Here is a 19,014-nt window from a genome sequence, read left to right as displayed (position 1 = left end):
AGTGGGCTTTTATCCATGCTCTTCATCTAATGGCAAGTGGAAGTGTGATAGAAAGGAATAAGCTGTTTTTAAGACTTTGGAAAACATCTCAAAGTAGGCAGGCATGAGAGGATCCTGAATATTTTTATGTGAAGCACTACGATTATGGTGCTGTGTTTAAATTCTAGGATGCAAAATTTTTCACAATCTAACATCTCTGAATTTAGTATGTATCTTTTTAAAAGATCAGTTTTGAGATATAAATCAGACACTGAAAGTCACCCTTTCAAAGTGTAACATTTGTTTAGTATATTGAGTCATGCAACCATCACTGTTATGTAAATTTAGAACATTTTCATGTAATCATGAAAGTAATAATGTAGTAATTATTCCTTGACTCCTCTCTCTCCTCAGCGCCTGTCAATTATTAATCTATGTTGTGTGAATTTGCCTATTTTCTGACATAACAATATGTGGTCTTTTCTGTCTGGCTTCTTTCACTTGGCAGGTTTTCAAAGATCCTATCAGTACTTCATTAATTTTTATAGCTAAATATTCTGTATGGATATCTCTTGTTCATCAGCTGGACTTTTGGGTTGTTTCTACTTATGATGATGAATAATGATGCTATAAACATTCATGTACAAGTTTTTGTGTGAACGTGTTTTCAGGCTTCTTTGGGTACATATCTAGGAGTCACATGGCAATTTTATATTTTACCTTATGAGAAACTGCCATACTATTCGTTCCAAAGTGGTTGTACATACTATCGGACAGTTCCCTCCCCGCCCCCATCAGTGAATGAAGGTTTCAATTTTTCAACACACTGTCAACACTTGTTACTGTCTTAGCCACCGTAGTGAGTAGAAAGTGATAGCTTCTGGTTTTAGCTTGTATTTCTCTCATGCCTGGGGATGGGAATCTTTTTATGTGCTTACTGGTTATTTTGATATCATCTTTGGTCAAAGGATTTGAGTAGATTTTATTTTTTTTATTTATTTTTTGATGAGTTATGAGTTCTTCACATATTCTGGGTACAACTCTTAATAGGATTTTCAAATTGTTTTGTGGTTTGTCTTTTTACTTTCTTGACCGTGTCCTTTGATGTATAAGACATTTTCTTTCAATGTGGAATTTAAGAAACGAAACATGAACATAGGGGAAAGGAATAAAACATTTTAAATTTTAAAGCCCAATTATTTTTTTGTTTTTTGGTGTCCTATTTAAGAAATCACCGACTGATCCAAGGTCACGAAAGTTTACTGTTTTCTTCTAAAAATTCTATAGTTTCAGCACTCTTCTCATCCATTTTGAGTTAATTTTGGTGCACTGTGTGGAGTAGGGATCCAATGTCATTCTTTTGTATGTGGCTAACTAGTTATCACAGTTCCATTTGTTGAAAATACTGTTCTTTTCCCATTGAATACTTGGCACCCTTGTCAAATGGGATGTATCTCACAATTGTAAGTGGCTATGTTTTTCTAAAACCCATCTTACAATTCATGGAATCTTAAGTGTTCTGGTATTTTATCAAATTTAAGTCCTGAAATAAAAGCCCATGTTAATGTGCATCTTCTTTTGGGGAAATGAAAAATCCATTTCCCTCAAAAATATTAAGCCTCCTTAAATATCAATCTGAGAAACTACCAAATATAAATATTTTCTTATGAAAGACCTATTAGTTTAAGGCTTGAAGGCTTACCCCATAATCCTTATGTCATTAATAGTGAATGAAGATTGTCACAGAAGTAGCCATGACTATAATGAACATGAAGAAAATCCATTAATTCTATGGATCAGGTTAAATTCTCCTGGAAGTTAGATTTAAGCACCAATGGAATTTTTTAAATAAAAAAAGTAACAGGATTTTCAAAATCAGATTTAAATATTGTGTGGAATAGAATACAATAAGCTCAAGTATTTGGGATCAACTTGAAAGTTTGAGAAATGTAAAAATCAAGTCTATTTTTGTATCAGCTTCGTATTAAATGTCCCGACGAACCCCAGACAGCCACAGAATCTGAAGACAATGACTCGCAAACATACTGAGATCTGTTTAATAATTTTTGAAGATTTTTTTTCCTGTAAAATGGCTTGTATTTCCACAGGTACAATAGTGAAGAAATAAACTTTTCAATTTGACGTGAAATATAAAAGAACAGTTTTACAAATATATCCATAAAATTTAACTGCTCGTAACACTATACATGGTAAATATGACCACCCCTTAACTTCTAGACTATTTAATACAGAGAAACAATCTGTCATCTCAGCTAAAAAGAAATAATTTCCCTTTCATCAAGTTTATTTTTGTTTAGAAACAGTTAAGTAGAACTGGAAAAATATTTGCTTTTTCCTATCTTCCTCTAGGGCTTTTTCGTGAGGGCAAAAACTTAAGATGATATAAGTTTTACTGAAAAGAAACACTGAACCTTCTTTTGTTTTACTACTCTAGTAATGCTTACGTTCTTCTAAAAAAAAAAAAAATCCTGGAGTTGTTTCATTGGCCTTTGGGTCATAAAGAAATGATAACAGAGCTCTGCTCCATTTCCAGCCCTGGAGGAGGAACTTCATACCCTCAGCCCATGAAGGCTAAACTATGGGGATAGAAGATCGCCTGCCAAGGCAATGGAGCTGGAGCTGGCTTAAAATCAAGGTTCTGTGGTTCGCCTATCAGAAATTCCACTGTTACAAGGCAAAATTGCATGGAGATAAGTAGCTTGTAGCCAGCATGAACAATGCCGTGATCACACATCCTTTCACACGAATCCAAAGCACAGAATGGCTTTCAAAAAGTTGATCAAAATCATAGAACTGCAGGTAACAATTCTGTAACCTATGAGAAAAGGAGAAAACATGCTCCCTTTAACTTTCAAAAGTGCCCAAATCACAATACTGAGCTCCCAAAACACATGGGTTTGAGTTTTACGTAAGCAAAAATAAAGCTACTGAAGCTTCATGAAGAGTTCTCAACTTTCCTAATACAGTATATGCAATAACTTAAGATTCCCCTATTGACACTGGAAACACTATTACAATCATGTGTATGCCAGTTCCTGGCATATTGCTGCATCCAGATTCATTAGTCTCCTTCATGGAGCCCATCATTTTTCCAATGGCTTTCTCCTTTCTTTAAACCCTAACCCTGAAATTCTATAACCAGCTATATCACGTGGCTTCCCTGAGGCACGAAGGTACCAAACTCTATAATTAACTATTGAGGAATGATAAATATGCTATTTATATTAAAAGATTTTAATTCTTTTGGGCCACAGTTGGGGGGAAAAAAACCCCAGAAAGTTTAGTACTTACTCTGCAGTGTGAACCGTAGCCCTTTTAGCAAAAAGCGAAACCAAATAAGGGAAATGTTGAGTTGCAGCATGCATGACCCGACAGCACCGATTATTAAAAAAATTCCAGACTAGAAAAATATTCAGAGTTGTATCCCATCCACCTTTTTTTTTTTTTTTAATAACTGAAAAAATTATGGGAATACAGCACTGGGGTTTTACTTCTGGTGACCTATTCACAAAAGGCATTTTGGTCAGGCCAAGATCAGGATCATTGGGTCAGCAGTTTCCTATGTAGACACGTGGGGGAGTGGGACTCACGCCTTAATGTGGTGGCAAGCAAGACAAAAACAGAAGTAACCTCCAAGAAGTTACTTTTTCTAAACTGCATTACTCCATAGAGCTGGAGCTCTTTCTTCTCACAAACTGAACTGCTCTCAGCTCTGGACAAAACTCCTTAGTTCAAATTCTAAGAGACTCTTACTAGAAGCGGCCAAGATGAGCATGGCCTCTTTTTGCAGACTTGCCCCCTCGCTGCTGTTCCTTTGGCGGAATGGGAGGGGACCTCACTTGGAGGTCAAAGGAGATGCGATGTGGATAGAGGGCAGGGCACCGTTACCCCGTTCCAAGTTCAACTTTTACTTTGCTATCTCCATTTACTAAAAGTCCAAAAAAACCCCACCACCCACTTTTCACGTTGGAAGATTATTTGGGGGGTATGTGTTGCTGTAAAACCGCTAGACCCTGAACTATTATAGTCCTTGAAAGGGAAGATTACTGCAGATCGTAACTTTCCAGAAATGTTTCTGACAGGGAAAATCCAGCCCTTCTAGATGCAAGGCCATTTACCTTACAAGATGCTTTTAGGGTATTGAGACTCATCAAACCATGTTCTAGGCGTAACAGCAAGAAAAGGGACTGTTGCCTCCTTTGTCATTTTGCGGAGCCCAAACTGAAAAGACACTCTTCGTGAAAGCTAATCCTTGGGGACAGAGACTACCGAAAAGGCATCTGATACGTTATGACTTACTCTACCTGTAGAGAAAATGAAATTACCTATAGAAAAGAGTAAGGTATCAAGAAGACGGTTGTTGGATTTTCACATCACTTAAAAATTACCAAAACAAAACAACGTCTCCTCCTCAAAGATCATCTCCTTGGAAAATTAAAGCTTTTTTTAAAACCGAGAAGGTGAACTTTTTAGATATCAGGTCAAATTAAGTAGCAGCAATCAAGAGTAATCTAATCACTTTCAGGAAAAGACATTCACCATGTGTTAGAACAACTGAAAATAGGGCAACGTATTTACCAGTAGGCAAAACATGGAAAGACATTCAAGTATGAACACAGTATGTGAGAATCCTATAAATTGTATACCCTTATAAAGGTTAAAATGTAGCATGAATCTGTAACGGTCAACTCAAGAGGATGTTAGTTTAAATAAATACTTGCTGCGTGGGGCAGGGATCTGCTTCGTGTCGCCCAGCTGTGGCTGTCTGCTGGCCTAAAGAATCCTTACATTCTGGGAGCGGTGACGCGATCTGTACTGAGGATGGAGAATGAGCATCTGAGAAGTCTTCAAAATGAACGAACTAACAGAAGGAGGGTGGCGCTCATATGAAATTCTGATTTAATTATTTCTCAGTAAACACTCATTTGCTCTCTTGAAATCAGGAATTTCAAATTATCTCTGCAGATGTACCACTTGGTGTTGTGTATATCTAATGATCCTATTTAAATTTAGTTTGATTTGCAAACATTCTCGAAACTTACAGGGCTCCGTAAGCTGCAGAAGGTGACAGATGGCAGGGAGGGAGTGAACCAGAACGCCTGCGTCCCTGTGAGCGGTTGCTTTTAGGCTCCCAGAATCTTGGCCGCCTTAAGGAAGAAAAACTTATGAAACCCCAACAAGTGGTTTTAAAAAGTAAAACCTTATTTTTAATCCTAAATCCTAAACCATCCCGTAAGCAAATCAACTTGACGGGGCAGTACCGAGGCCATGCTGACTGCTGCAGTAATCAGCCTCCATTTCTGAATTTTTAGGAGTTGCTGCATTTTAATCAAACAGTTCTGGCCGTGCACGAGAAGTACAGCGGAGGTAACAAAAGGCGGGCTTAAAAGTTACGGAAATTCCTTTGAAATGCCAAGGCATCTGATCACTGGGTGGATCAAGTTATTGAACTCCACCAAAGTAAAAAATAAACAACAAAACAACATGGCAGCACAGGGATGTTCTCTGCCCCAAAAAAGAAAAATCCGAAAACCCCCGATTTCAGAGCGAGCCCCCGTGCCCAGGGGCCCCCGCCAGCCGCTCAGCTCCCCGCCTGGGTCAAGCACTCGCAGGCGGGGCTCGGCTCGCCGGTACCACCTACGCCGCGCGGCACGCAAGGCGCAGGAGGAGCCACAACTTCTGAAGGAATTTCTTCTACATTTGTGAAATAGGATTGAAAGTCTCGTCCAAGCTTACAAAGGAAAACATCGTTGAAAACCCAAGGTTAAAATAAAGCATGGCATCTTAACTCCAACTCCGACAAAGCCAGGGCGGTCTCACCAAGCACCCCTCACGGACCACGCCGCCGCCGGGAGCATGCACCACACGGCCGCCATCTTAGGCGCCGCCTGCTTCAGCGCCTCCTCTTCCACCCCCGCCCCCCTCCCCCTTAATAAACAGCATTATAAAAAGGTAAAATCTAGAGTTAGTGGCAAAATCTTCACAGTAACTTGTTAATAAAGTCGTGGATGGCTGTCAGGGGCGTCAGTCCACCGGACCCTGGAAAATTAATTTGACGCAGTTCTGTTCCCCAGCCAGCTGCGTGGCACAGAACGGGCAGGCGGCGTGGAAGGCGTGCGTGCCGTGAGGCAGCGGAATCTGCGCCCAGTACTTCGCGGACTTCTCCGAGCACACGTGTCCGCAGGGCGTGAACGCGTGAGTGGGCGGTCCGGCGTCCACGTAGAAGCCCGCCTCGCAGCCTAGCCAGAGCGGTACGTAGGGGCCCACAGTCCTGCACATGGGACACTCCCGCTCGTTGGCCTCCGTGTCGCTCCGGTGGCCCCAGTTGTGGTAGCCGTGCACGTGGCCGCAGCTGAGGTAGGCCCAGGGCTGCTTCTCCTCCACCACCTCCTTCCGGTTGATGCTGGGGAAGGCCAGCGTGTTGAGGCCCACGGGGCACTGCGGCCGGGCGGCGTTGATCTCCTGCCGCAGGGCTTCGATGTGCTTCTGCGTGGGGGTGTGGAACAGGCCGTCCGCCGTCCTCCAGAGGAGCGTGGCCCCGCACAGGTCGATGAGCGAGCCGTCCTGCAGGACGTTGGTCTCGCTTTCCACCTACAACGAGGGTGACAGACACGCCTTGTGAAAGCACAAGTCAGCACCGCGCTCGAACAGTTGCTCTCAGAATAAGAATCATCGTTCAGGTAAACAGGGGCAGGTGGCTTCGCCCGAGCGGCTTGGTCCCCGAGTCCCGTTTGTGGGTCACGGGGACAAGGGATGGAAGGTGGGTATGCCATCCTCACAAAGCCCTAAGCACAGATGCACCTCGCTTTACTGTTCACGTACGGGAGTGATTGTTTTAACCAACTGCACAAATCTTAGGTTTTCATTTTTCCTGAGTCTGTAACACTACTGCTCCTTGATCCACAAGGGACAGGACATGTCCCACCGGTCCAGCAGTGAGGGAAATTCATACTCCTTGTGGGACTCTGCAATAATGACTGCAGTGGCCCCAATATGCCTGGTGATCCTTCGCTTCATGCAATCTATTGTTTGTCCTGCATTCTTAGGGTTTGGAGCTGAATCGTTTGCCATGAGCCATTTTTTAAAACTTAAATTCAGTTAGCCAACATACAGTACATCATCAGTTTCAGACATAGTGTTCAATAATTTCAGTTGCATAACACCCAGTGCTCATCACATCACGTTCCCTCCTCAACGCCCATCACCCAGTTACCCCTTCTCCCCACTCCCCTCCCCCAACCCTCTGTTTCCTATAGTTACGAGTCTCTCATGGTTTGCCTCCCGCTCTGATTGCTTCCCAGCTATTGCACTACTAGGTATTTACCCCAAAGATAGAAATGTAGTGATCCGAAGGCGCAGCTGCACCCCAGTGTTTATGCAGCAATGTCCACAACAGCCAAACGATGGAAAGAGCCCAGATGTCCATCAACAGAAGAATGCATAAAGATGTGGGGCGTGTGTATATATATATACATATATACACACACACAATGGAATAGTACTCAGCCCTCAGAAAGGATGAAATCTTAGTTACGTCGACGTGGATGGAACTGGAGGGTATGATGCTGAGTGAAATAAGTCCAACAGAGAAAGAGAAAGCCTTCACTTTTAAAAGGATGGCACGCTATACACCAAGTGCTTACAAGTTGGACGAACAGCTGCTGCGAGGCTGTTAGACACGGCAGGCGGGAATCCAACCACTGCCTCCACACACCGGCTGTGCTCTAAGGCCTGGAGGTAACGAAGCTTCTCTACCCATCCTGAAAAGACGTCGTCTTTAGTAGTGGGAGGCAGACCTGCTAGAGCCAGTGAAGGTCCGTAAAATGTTACAATCGTCACGTGAGGCCATGTCACCACAGGGGCTAAGAGCGTGACTTTGCAGCCCGTGGCCTTGGTGGGCACCCTGGCTCTGCCACGCACTAGCTCTCACCTGGGGCAGTTACTTCAGCTGCCTGTGCCTTGGTTTCCCCTTCTGTAAAACCGGACAAGGGGAGGGTGAGCGTCAAATAATACAAATGCAGTTCTTAGAACCACACGTGGCATGCAGCAAGCACTGTGCAAACGTTTGCTACTCTTACTTGGATGACAGGAGGTCAGAAATGCTTTTTTAAAAAGATTTCCTATGAAAAGAGATTTGAAAAAATTGTCAGGAACCAGTGGGTGGAAGAGAAGGCACTCCAGAAAGAGGGAGGCAAAGGCCACACAGCACGGGCACGGAAGGAGCAGCAGGAGCACTCCCGGAGGCCACCCGTGGCCCAGAGCCTCGGGCCAGCCCCCTGTGCCCCCAGGGAATAGACGCAGTTCTCAGCAGCTGTAAAGAACAGATCTGCCTGTCCAAAAGGTCACTCACTACAGAAGTGTGGAGGATGGACTGGATGGGTTCAAGACGAGCGGTGGGGGAGACCGCTCTCCAGGCAAAGGGGGGGGGGCACCTCAGCACAGATGATCAGCGCCAACAGCCACCACAGAGCTAGCAAACGCTGAGGACTTAGCTCCTGATCCGGGGAAGACAGATTCACGTGCCTGGCTTTACTGTCCGCATAGGAGGCGGCTTTCCAGGGACAGGGAATGTAGGAGAAACGGCAAGATTCGGGGGAAAGGACAGGAGGTTCAGTTTTGGGTGTGCAAAGAGACTGTCACGGTTGTGCCCAGGAGCCACATGTGGCTGCAGATCAGGCTCAGAGAAGCACATCTGCGACTTCCCAGCATCCGGGTGAAGCCCCAGGAGTGGACGAGACTGCCCAGGCAGTCTTCTCTACAACTGTGTTCCTCACCTAAAACACGCTGATTGGCTACATCGTCTGTGACCTTCTCCAGATGGGACAGTTTGAGGGTAGAGCCCTGGGCCTCGTGCTCACTGCTGGGTTCTCAGCTCCTACCCCTGCTGGGTCAGAATGGCCACGCAATCACCAGCTGCTGCAGGGCGCTGGGCCGCTCCCATCCGCCCTTGGTTCTCTAAGTCGTTCTCTAAGATATTCCAAGTGCTACTGTGCATGGCAACCAGGACCCCGTCTACACCCTGACTTCAGAACCGCTGGTAGACAGTGGCCGCTCAAACAGCAGCCTGTTTTCTCTCTTCCTGAACGGTTCTCACGTGCTCTCTCTCAGCTGTGAACACCATGCTGTTTTCCTGCGACAATGCGGGGGAGGTAGCATGGTAAAGACACCACTGTGCAGAGGCCCAGGTTTGGATTTTACTTTAAAATTCTACCAGAAGAAAAAAAAAAAAAAAGCAAGGAGAAAGCATGAGGAATCGACAGTGATATTACAGAAGTAAAACATTTAAAACATAACGGCCCCTACCAGTCAGACAGCTAGGTAGAGAGTTCAAATCCCCACCCACTACTTATAAGCACGTATCAACTTTTTAAAGCTCTGGTTTTCTCATCTGTCAATGGGAACCATGACACTGAGCTCATGAGCTTGCTTTGAGCGCTGCCTGACAGAGACTTAATGTGAAGCACTTGGTAGAGTCTGTATGTAACGCTATGGTTATTTTTATAGTACCTGAAATTAGGTAAGGATATTAACTTAGCTGAATTTACTAAATTTTACAGAGCCAGTATAATTTAATTAAAAACCCCAAATAGAATTTGATACATTCTATATTTAGGATAGATCGAGTAGATTTGTGTCTAGTACAGTCACCTTTATAATGTTCTCAACTAGGTAAAGGAATAGGATACAACTCGAAGTCTCTTCACCTATTTATTCAGGGGGTTCACCTCCTGAAAGGGCGTTTCCCCCACATTTAAATAATTAAGATGATCAAGGACAAAGCTTGCTGTGGTGATGAGAAACCACAGTAGTTGTGAACACATCAGTACGCTGACTCACATTAAATGCTGAGTATGCTAATAATACGAAACCTTCCATAGCACTAGTTCCACATGAGAACAGGAGGCATCCACTACTTTTATAATATTCTGGATTTCTAGCAGATCACGTTATTCTCCATGTTTCTGTATTAAACTGCAAACGCAGAGCACTGCCAGAGACCGTTCCCTAAATCTAATCTCCAGATAGACCATTTACCTCAATGCTGCCAGTCACACGTACACAACCAGAGTCGGAAATGGAAACCTAAGCTCCAGGAATCAGCAGGTGTTCCCCTCAGACAAACTTCTGCTGGTTAACAAGAGGGGGCTGCAGGGAAGCTGGGTCCTCTCACCCTCACGGTGTCTCCCACAGTGTAAAATCAGATCGACGGGAACTCAGAAACCTTTACTGTAGGCCAGGACCGTCGTACACTATCGAACAGTACAGCACAATTGGGGGCAGATCTAAGGGTCTCTCATAGGGACTAACTTTAAAATTAGTTGAGATTTAACAGAACCCATGAGCACAGGCTATTTTGGGAGTCCTTTCTTCTCAGGAGCCCTGCCCCCTCTGGCGCACGCAGCTGCCTGAGTGGGGTCACTGCGCAATCACCGAGGGTGGGCAGGAAACTCACCCTAATGTGCCCTTTGAGACAGACCAGCCCTTCTCGGACTCCAGCGAATACTTTCTATTTCCCAGGGAAGCAAATGCTCTGGGGTAGACCCTCCCAGGTGAGGGCCGGGTGCTGCTCCCCACAAGATGATACCAAGTGGCAGCTTGGGAGTCTAGACTCAGGGAGGACGGCCTTTCAATCCCATCTGCGGCCACCTTCCTATTCTGGGACCCTGGGCAATACTTAACCTCTCTATGCCATACCTTCCTCATCCATACAATGGGCAGGATTCCACTTCCCTGACAAAGCTGCTCACATTTCATGAGCTGAGGTCTCTGAAATATTAACGTAATGCCTGCACCCAGCCACGATTTCTACTGACTTCTGTTGCCATCAGAAAGACTGATAACCAGTTCAGCTGACCTAGGTCAGTTTTGTATAAAGTGATCCAGTGATCAGAAACAAAGTTATTTGGAAAAACTGCTTTCACGGTCTGTTCCCTATTTACAGTCTCCTGAGAAGTGTTTAAACAGAGGTTATCGTATTTGCTCTGGTCTTTCTTAGAAAACACTTCTCCTGTTTACTCGGCCGGGATGCGCTAACATTGGGCTTTATTGTACAATGCAGAAGCTGTACTTGTGCTCAGTAATGGTGTAAAATAGAACAGTTCCCTACAAACAAACATTGAATAGAGTCTAGCAAACCAGGTTAGTACAACAGTCCTACTGCACCCCCAACCTCCCGCCACCGCCATCTTTTTCCGTCTCAGTAATAGTGCTTATCATCTTGCTGAAAAAAGCTAGATCACTCTACACTTTTCTAGGGGGGGTTCTGAAGAAAACATTTGTTCTCTCTTGTTCTAGCTTCTATCTACCAATTGATTAAAAGCCCTGGAGCCGAAAGTTTACTCAGAAACTTCTGGCATTGTACCACACAGGCAAGATCAGATACCCAAAACTGCCCATGGAAGGGCTTATAATTATTCTCCACAGAAGAAAGAGTTAAAAAGCCAACTGCATTAGGGAATTTGAGATAAGTAGGGGTATTTATAGGAAAATATTAACATGCCAAGGCAATGCCTTCTATGAATGATTTCAAGTAAAAAGTTTTATGATCTTGGTGAATTATATAGGGAATTATGTATTAATTTCTTACCGTGAACTCAAGGGAAAAAAAGCTAACTTAATTATCTTTTAGTTCTACAAAGTCTAGTAAATAATTCTGTAATTCATAATTTTCACTAATAAGTCTTGGACAGCTCAGGATTTTTCCAAATTAGTGAAGTTTTACACCAAAAATGTTTGTCTCTCTTAACGTGAATTTAAGCAGAATTTTGTACTGAAGCATATAATAAAAGATAGCTATTAAGGTTGTAAGGAGCAAAAAAATAATTTTCTTCTACTATGGGAAAAGCTTAATCACGGAAGGAAATAAGTCCATTTCTTTAGCATTTTCAGGGGCTTAGGGAATTCTCCTTCTGCTGTGTCAATGGTCCACAGCATGGGTACCTCCACAAAGGTTCTGGATTTCAGGGGAGGAAAAGGACAGTCCTTGAGCTAGGCTTTTGTAGTGTGGTACATTTTCCAGAGTGAAGACCACTCACCAGCTTTCCTCTTTGCTGGGCTGACCTGGTTTCTCGCAGGGTGTACACGTCTCCACAGACAGAGATCTCACGCCAGACCCCAGGCTGGGACTCCTCAGTGAAGCCCCCTCGGGGATGCATCACTAGGACGCCGTTCGTAGTGAGCCCGTCCATGTGGCCATCGGGGTTTTTCCATTTTGCTGCCTTTTCCTGGAGAGCATACCACAGAACAGAAAAAGCATGCTAAGATTATGTTCAAAATGAAGGGATTCCAGAATCTCTTTAAAATATCCGGTACAGGCAGAAGGAAGGAAAGTGATGAATTTTCATTTTCTATTTAAAGCTAATAATCAGAAGGATAAAATATGCAATTATTCTGATAACATGAAAGTGCTAAAATGTATGAATGATTTATCATTGGATATGCATTATATTCATCTTGGGAGCTTAAAAAAAAGAACGAACCTGATGCCTGAGCCCTTCCCTCAGAGATTTTTTTCTAACCATTCCCCTCACCCCGGGGAGATTCCAGGAATCTAGTATGTGTTCTTCGGTTCTATTTGTGCAGTCCTTTTGCCTCTTAGGTACCAGTGCTTTACATGTAATTATTGTCTGGGAAGTATACAGAAAGAAGGGGAAAAAAGGAATTTTTATTAAACATACAAAATTTTTAAAAATGTGAGGCTAACAAGTTGTGGCCAGTATGTCTTCATAAACATTAATGTTTATATCCTCAAAGATGGAAGGTAAAGACAGCTTGATACAACGGCAGGACAAACACTCCTAGATGCCTGTGCCAGTGATCTCTTTCTTGATGACAGAGCCACCTACTGCCCACATGACTCAGGAGTCAATTCTGATTAGGAGAAGCCCTCTTGCCAGTGACTGAGCTCTGGCCAATGAGACATGAGTGGGTCTTCTAGGAGCCTTCCTGGTAAGGTTCCTTTACTCTAAAAAGAGAACAAGAAAGGGGAGTGACATCAGCCTCCCAGCGGCAGGGGTCATTCCTTTTTCCTTGCTCCTTAGATTTACAACTAATCAGACATCCATAACCAAAAAAGCATGGCTTCCCCAGCATCCAGATCACCTGAGAGAGAGCCATATATCCATGCCCCTGAAAGTGGGTGCGTTGCATCACAGAGGCGGCAAGCAGAGGGGAGTCGCTGGGGAGTGAGAGGTGACAAAGGCAGTGGCTGGTGGGCAGGGGGCTAGGGTGACCTTATCTGACAAAGGAGGTGGAGGGTGAAGGTGAGTGGGGGTCTGCCCAACGCATGTTTTGTAGCTGGAAGGACCCACTGCTGTCTCTGAGGAAAGACTGCAGTGAGTGGGGGAAGGGAAGTAGGCAGAGAACTTCAGGGAAGTGTCTCCTACTGTCTGCCCCAGTGTTCCGGTCCATGGACTTCTGGGACCACCCTTCATCCCCCGTGCCAACTTGAGGATCCCCCTACCAGGCTGTGGGCACAAAGTCCCAAGAACTAAGTACACACCTCCCCCAACTCTGCTGCACCTCCCAGTCCTTTTTCTTTGGCGCCCACTCCCAACCTCTGTGAAAAGTGAGCCCCTATCCTCTAAAAGAAACCAAAAATGTGTGCTATAGTGCCACCTTCTGGAAAATAAAAGGCTCCTAACCACCAATATGTTAAACTTAGAATCAAAGTAAATGGAACCTTGCCTAAATAGGGTGTTCCCTACTTCAAATATGAGGACGGAGGCACTTTTAATCAAACATCATGTAAAATCACAGTAACAGAGTATCACAAAAAGAAAATGACAATTTTCCAGCAACGGAACCCAAAGACATGGATTATTGAAATTTGATAAAACAACTGTTATGAAGAAATTTAATGAGCTACAAGAAAACTCAGAAAGGCAATACAGTGGCCTCAGAAGTAAACCTGACAAACAGAAGGAATACTTTACCAAAGGCACCGAAATTCCGAAAAAGAACCAAACAAGTTCTGGGTCTGAAGAACTCAATAAATGACATGAAGAATGCATTAGAATGCACTGGAAATAGAGCAGATCAGATGGAAGAGAGAATCAGCAAGCTGGAAGACAGGAACACAGAAGTGATTCAGGTGGAAGAGAAGAGAGAACTAAGATTTAACTAAGATTTAAGAAGTGAAGAAACACTACAAGAGCTAGCAGACTACATTAAAAAAGCCAACATAACAATAATGAATTTCTAGAAGGAGAAGAACGGGAGAAAAGAACAGACAGCATATTTAAAGAAATAATTCCTGAGAACTTCCAAAACTTGGGGAAGAACTGGTTATACAACGTCCATGAAGCAAACAGAACACCTTATTATCTCAATGCAAGATCTTCTCCAAGACACATTATACTGAAACTATTAAAAGTCAATGATAAAATTTTAAAGGCAGCTGGGGGGGGGTAAGATTGTAATCTTTGTAATCTGCAAAGGAATCCCCATCAGGCTAGCAAATTTCTCAGATAAAAACTGCCAGCCAAGAATATTCTACCCAGCAGAGTTATGTGTCAGATATTGAAGGATAATTAAAGGCTTTCCCAAACAAGAGCTGAGGGACTTCATCATCCCTAGATCTGCCTTACAAGAAGTGCCGAAAGGAGCTCTTCAAGTGGAAATGAAAAGACAGAGGTACACAAAATTCTGACTAAAGTGACAGAATCAAAAACTGCAACTCTTTATAACAGTATATTGAACTTTAAACTCCCAATGATATAGCATAAAGGTTAAAGGCAAAGAGCATTAAAAATACCTGTAATAAATAGTAAAAATAACTACAGCTACTACAATGTGGTGACAAAATCACAGCATAAAAAGAGATAATTTGTGATATTAAAAATATAAAAGGAAAAGAGTAAAAGGATGGAATCTTCATAGGCAAATGAAGATAAACTGCTATCAGCAGAAAAAGGACTATTTTATCTATGAGTTTTATGTAAACTTCATGATAATTACAAAGCAAAAATTTAGAGCAGAGACATAAAACATTAAAAGCAGGGGAAACTGAGAAAAAAGGACCATGGAAAACCACCAATGTACAAAGGCAGGTAGAAATGGAAGGAAAAAGAAACAATGGAGAGACAAAATAACCAGAAGGCAAAGGACAAAATGGCAGTAAGTCCTTACATATCAACAATCACACTAAATGTAAATGCACTGGACTCACCAAAAGGCATTGAGTGGCTGCATGGATTAAAAACAACAAAAGACCCAACTATATGCTGCCCTACAGGAGATTCATCTCCGCTTTAAAGACACACACAGGCTCTAAATGAAAGGATGGAAGATGATATTCCAAGCAAACAGAATCTAAAAGAAGGCTGGTATAGTCATACTTATATCAGACAAAATAGATTTCAGCCAAAAAGGGTAATAAGAGACAAAGTCATTACATAATCATGAAAAGGTCAGTACATCAAGAAAACAACAATTGTAAACATATATGTGCCCAACATCTGAGTAACAAATTATATTAAGCAAATAATAACAGATCTAAAAGAGAAATGGACTACAATATAATGATTGTAAGGGACTTCAATACCCCGCTGTCAGCAATGGATAGTTTTTCAGACAGAAAATCAACAAGGAAACATTGGAACTGAACCACACTTTAGAACAAATGGACTTAATAGACATATATAGAACATTCTATCCAACAATAGCAGAACATAATTTTCTCAAGTGCGCTGGAACATTTTCCAGGAGAGATAGGATAGGATAGGCCACAAAACAAATTTTAGCAAGTTTAAGATGACTAAAATCATATCAACTGTCTTCCCTGACCACAGTGGTATTAACTAGAAAATGACAATGAAAGGGAAGTGAGAAGATCTACAAATATGTGGAAACTAAACTCCCTTTTAAACAACCATTGTGTCAAAGAAGAAAAGGGGAAAATTTTTCTTGAAACAACTGAAAATGAAAACACAACATATCAAATATTGTGGGATACAACACAAGCAGTTCTGAGAATGACATAGCAATAAACACGCATATTAAAAAATTAGAAAAGTCTCGAATAAACAACCTAACTTTACACTTCAAGGAACTAGAAAAGGAAGAATAAAGTGAGCCCAAAGTTAGCAGAAGGAAGGAAATAAGGATCCAAGCAGAAATAAATAGAGACTGGAAAAACAACAGAAAAGATCGATGAAACTAAGAGCTGTTCTTCAAAAAGATACACAAAATTGACAAACCTTTAGCTAAACTAAGAAAAAAGACGACTAAAAATTAGATATGAAAGAGGAGACATTATACCTGGTATTACAGACATACACAGAATCATGAAAGACTGCTAGAATGTAGAAGAAATAGATACATTTCCAGAAACACACATTTACCAAGACTGAGGAAGAATCAGAAAATCTGAACATATTATATGGTTTCTCTCATCTGTGGAATATAAGAACTAGGAAGATCGGTAGGAAAAGAAAGGGATAAAGAAAGGGGGGGTAATCAGAAGGGGGAATGAAGCATGAGAGACTATGGACTCTGAGAAACAAACTGAGGGCTTCAGAGGGGAGGGAAGTGGGGGAATGGGATAGGCTGGTGATGGGTAGTAAGGCGGGCACATATTGCATGGTGCACTGGGTGTTATACGCAACTAATGAATCATCGAGCCTTACATCGGAAACCGGGGATGTACTGTATGGTGACTAACATAATATAATAAAAAATCAAAAAAAAAAAAAAAAACCAGGGATGTACTGTGTGGTAACTAACATAATAATAAAATATTAAATAAATAAATAAAAAGAAAAAAAGAAAATCTGAACAGCCTAATGAGTAAAGAGATTGAATTAGTAGTTAAAAAAAATCCCAAGAAAACTCCAGGACCAGATGGCGTCAACTACAGAATTCTACCAAACATTTAAAGAAGAATTAACACCAGTCCTCCTCAAACTCATTCCTCTGATAGCAAAGCCAGATAAGGATACAAGAAAATTATAGACCAGTATTCCTGATAAATGTAGACAATTAAAATTCTCAACAAAATATGAGCAAATCAAATTCAAGAACACAATAAAAGGATTATACACCACGAGCAAGTGGGACTTCCCCTGGGATGCAAAGATGGTTCAATGTATGCAAATCAATAAATGTAATACATCATAACAATAAAATGAAAGATAATCACATAATCATCTCAGTAGTCACAGAGAAAGCATTTGACAAAATACAACATCCTTTCAGAATGAAAACCCTTAACAGATTGGCCACAGAAGGAATATACCTCAACATAATAAAGGCCATATATGACAAACCTACAGCTGACATCATACTCAATGAAGAAAGACTGCAAGTGTTTCCTCTAAGATCAGAAACAAGACAAGGATGCCCACTCTCACCATTCCTATTCAATATAGTGCTACATGTCCTAGCCAGAGCAATTAGGCAGGATAAAGAAATAAATGGCATACAAACTGGAAAGAAAGAAGTAAAACTACTGCTTAGCACTATTTGCTAATGATATGATCTATATTGAGAACCGCAAGGAATCAGTCAAAAAGCTGTTGGAATTAACCGTTTCAGTAAAGTGGCAGGACACAAAACCAACATAGAGAAGTTGCATTCCTTTACACTAATGATGAGGCATTTGAAAAAGGCCTAGAGAAAACTATCCCATTCACAACAGCATCAAAAACAGTAAAATACTTAGAAATAAATTGCACCAAGGAAGCAAAAGAGCTATGCAATGAGAAGTACAAACTTTGCTGAAATTGAAGACACAAATGCAAACACACCCCATGTTTATGAATCAGAAGAATGTTGTTAAAATGGCCATACTACCCAAATCCATCTAGAGAGTCAACATAATCTCCAGCAAAATACTGAAATATTTCTTCACAGAAATAGAATAATCCTAAACTTTATGTGCCACCACAAAAGACCCCAAATAACCCAAAAAAAAAATCCACCAAAAAACAACTACAATATGATCCAGTATTTCCATTCTAGGGCACATAGTCAAAGGAAATGAAAACATGATTTACAAGGAGATATATGCACTCCCATGTTTACTGCATTATTCCCAACAGCCAAGACACGGAAGCCACCCCAATGCCCATCAATGAATGAATGGATAAAAAAGACACCGTACATATTATTTACCCACGAGAAAGGAGGATACATTGATGGACCTTGAGTGTAAGACTCCTTATACTAAGCAAGTTAAGTCAGAGAAAATAAGTACTATATGATATCACGTATATGTGGAATCTTAAAAAGTTAAGCCTATGAAAAACAGAGTAAAAGGATAGTTACTGGGGATGGGATGGGTGGGTGAGGGGGACAGAGGGAGAGAGTGGTAAGATTGATGGTGTTTAAGGGTACAAGCTTGTAATGAGCGGTGAATCAGCCACGGAGATCTAATGCACCGTGTTATGAACAGAAACCACACTCCGGCACTTGAATTGCGCAATGTGGTAAATCGTGCTATGCTGGCAGTCATGTTACAACATGTAAGTACATCACGGTTAGATGGCTGTACACCTCACACGCAGGTACATGTCCAATTTATTCAATGACAAAAGTAATTTTAAAAAAACAGTAGAGATAAGGAAGAAACAGTGCCTCTGTGACGTCTTCCTCAGCTGGAAGTCGTGCGGCAGGGGATGTAGGAAGTGCAGGAGCCACCTCTCATCCCTCAGGCAGCCTGAGGAAGCGGATCGGCCCCGGAAGCAGGCAGCGAGACAGAAGGAACCTACTTCCACGGATGTCACAGAATCCCTGACCGACCCAACCCCGGAGCTGTCGTCCTTGTTACATGAAATAATACATTTTTATTACTGTTTAGGCTGTTTTAAAAAAAGATTTTTTATTTAAGAGAGAGGAAGTCAGCGTGAGAGCGAGAGCACGCACATGAGCAGGGAGGAAGGGCAGAGGGAGAAGCAAACTCCCTGCTGAGCGGGGAGCCCAAGGGGGGGGTGGGGCTGGATCCCAGAACCCTGAGATCATGACCTGAGCTGAAGGCAGACGCTTAACCGACTAAGTCACCCAGGTGCCCCTGTT

The 19,014-nt window shown here is 42.3% G+C and overlaps 1 protein-coding gene and 1 long non-coding RNA gene across 2 annotated transcripts in view; both read right to left on the bottom strand.

Annotated features, from left to right (window-relative positions):
- Positions 1 to 2,022: 2,022 nt before the first annotated feature.
- On the bottom strand, positions 2,023 to 5,036 carry LOC121105235. Its single transcript, XR_005837707.1, has 2 exons — positions 4,718 to 5,036; positions 2,023 to 2,815 (listed from the first exon to the last, which is right to left on the bottom strand). It is a non-coding gene; the product is annotated as an uncharacterized LOC121105235 (long non-coding RNA).
- Positions 5,037 to 5,639: 603 nt separating this feature from the next.
- PELI2 (pellino E3 ubiquitin protein ligase family member 2) overlaps positions 5,640 to 19,014 on the bottom strand; it is a 179,710-nt gene continuing 166,335 nt past the window's right edge. The window contains exons 5-6 of the mRNA XM_040641869.1: positions 12,036 to 12,224; positions 5,640 to 6,591 (exon numbers count right to left, since the gene is read on the bottom strand). Of these exons, the coding sequence (XP_040497803.1) occupies positions 6,025 to 6,591; positions 12,036 to 12,224 (756 nt within the window). The 3' untranslated portion in view covers positions 5,640 to 6,024. The remainder of the gene's footprint in view (positions 6,592 to 12,035; positions 12,225 to 19,014) is intronic.

This window comes from Ursus maritimus, unplaced genomic scaffold (genome assembly GCF_017311325.1).
Source record: "Ursus maritimus isolate PB19 unplaced genomic scaffold, ASM1731132v1 scaffold_25, whole genome shotgun sequence".
In the NCBI taxonomy this organism is placed as follows: domain Eukaryota; kingdom Metazoa; phylum Chordata; class Mammalia; order Carnivora; family Ursidae; genus Ursus; species Ursus maritimus.
This window is presented reverse-complemented; position numbering and strand designations above follow the sequence as displayed.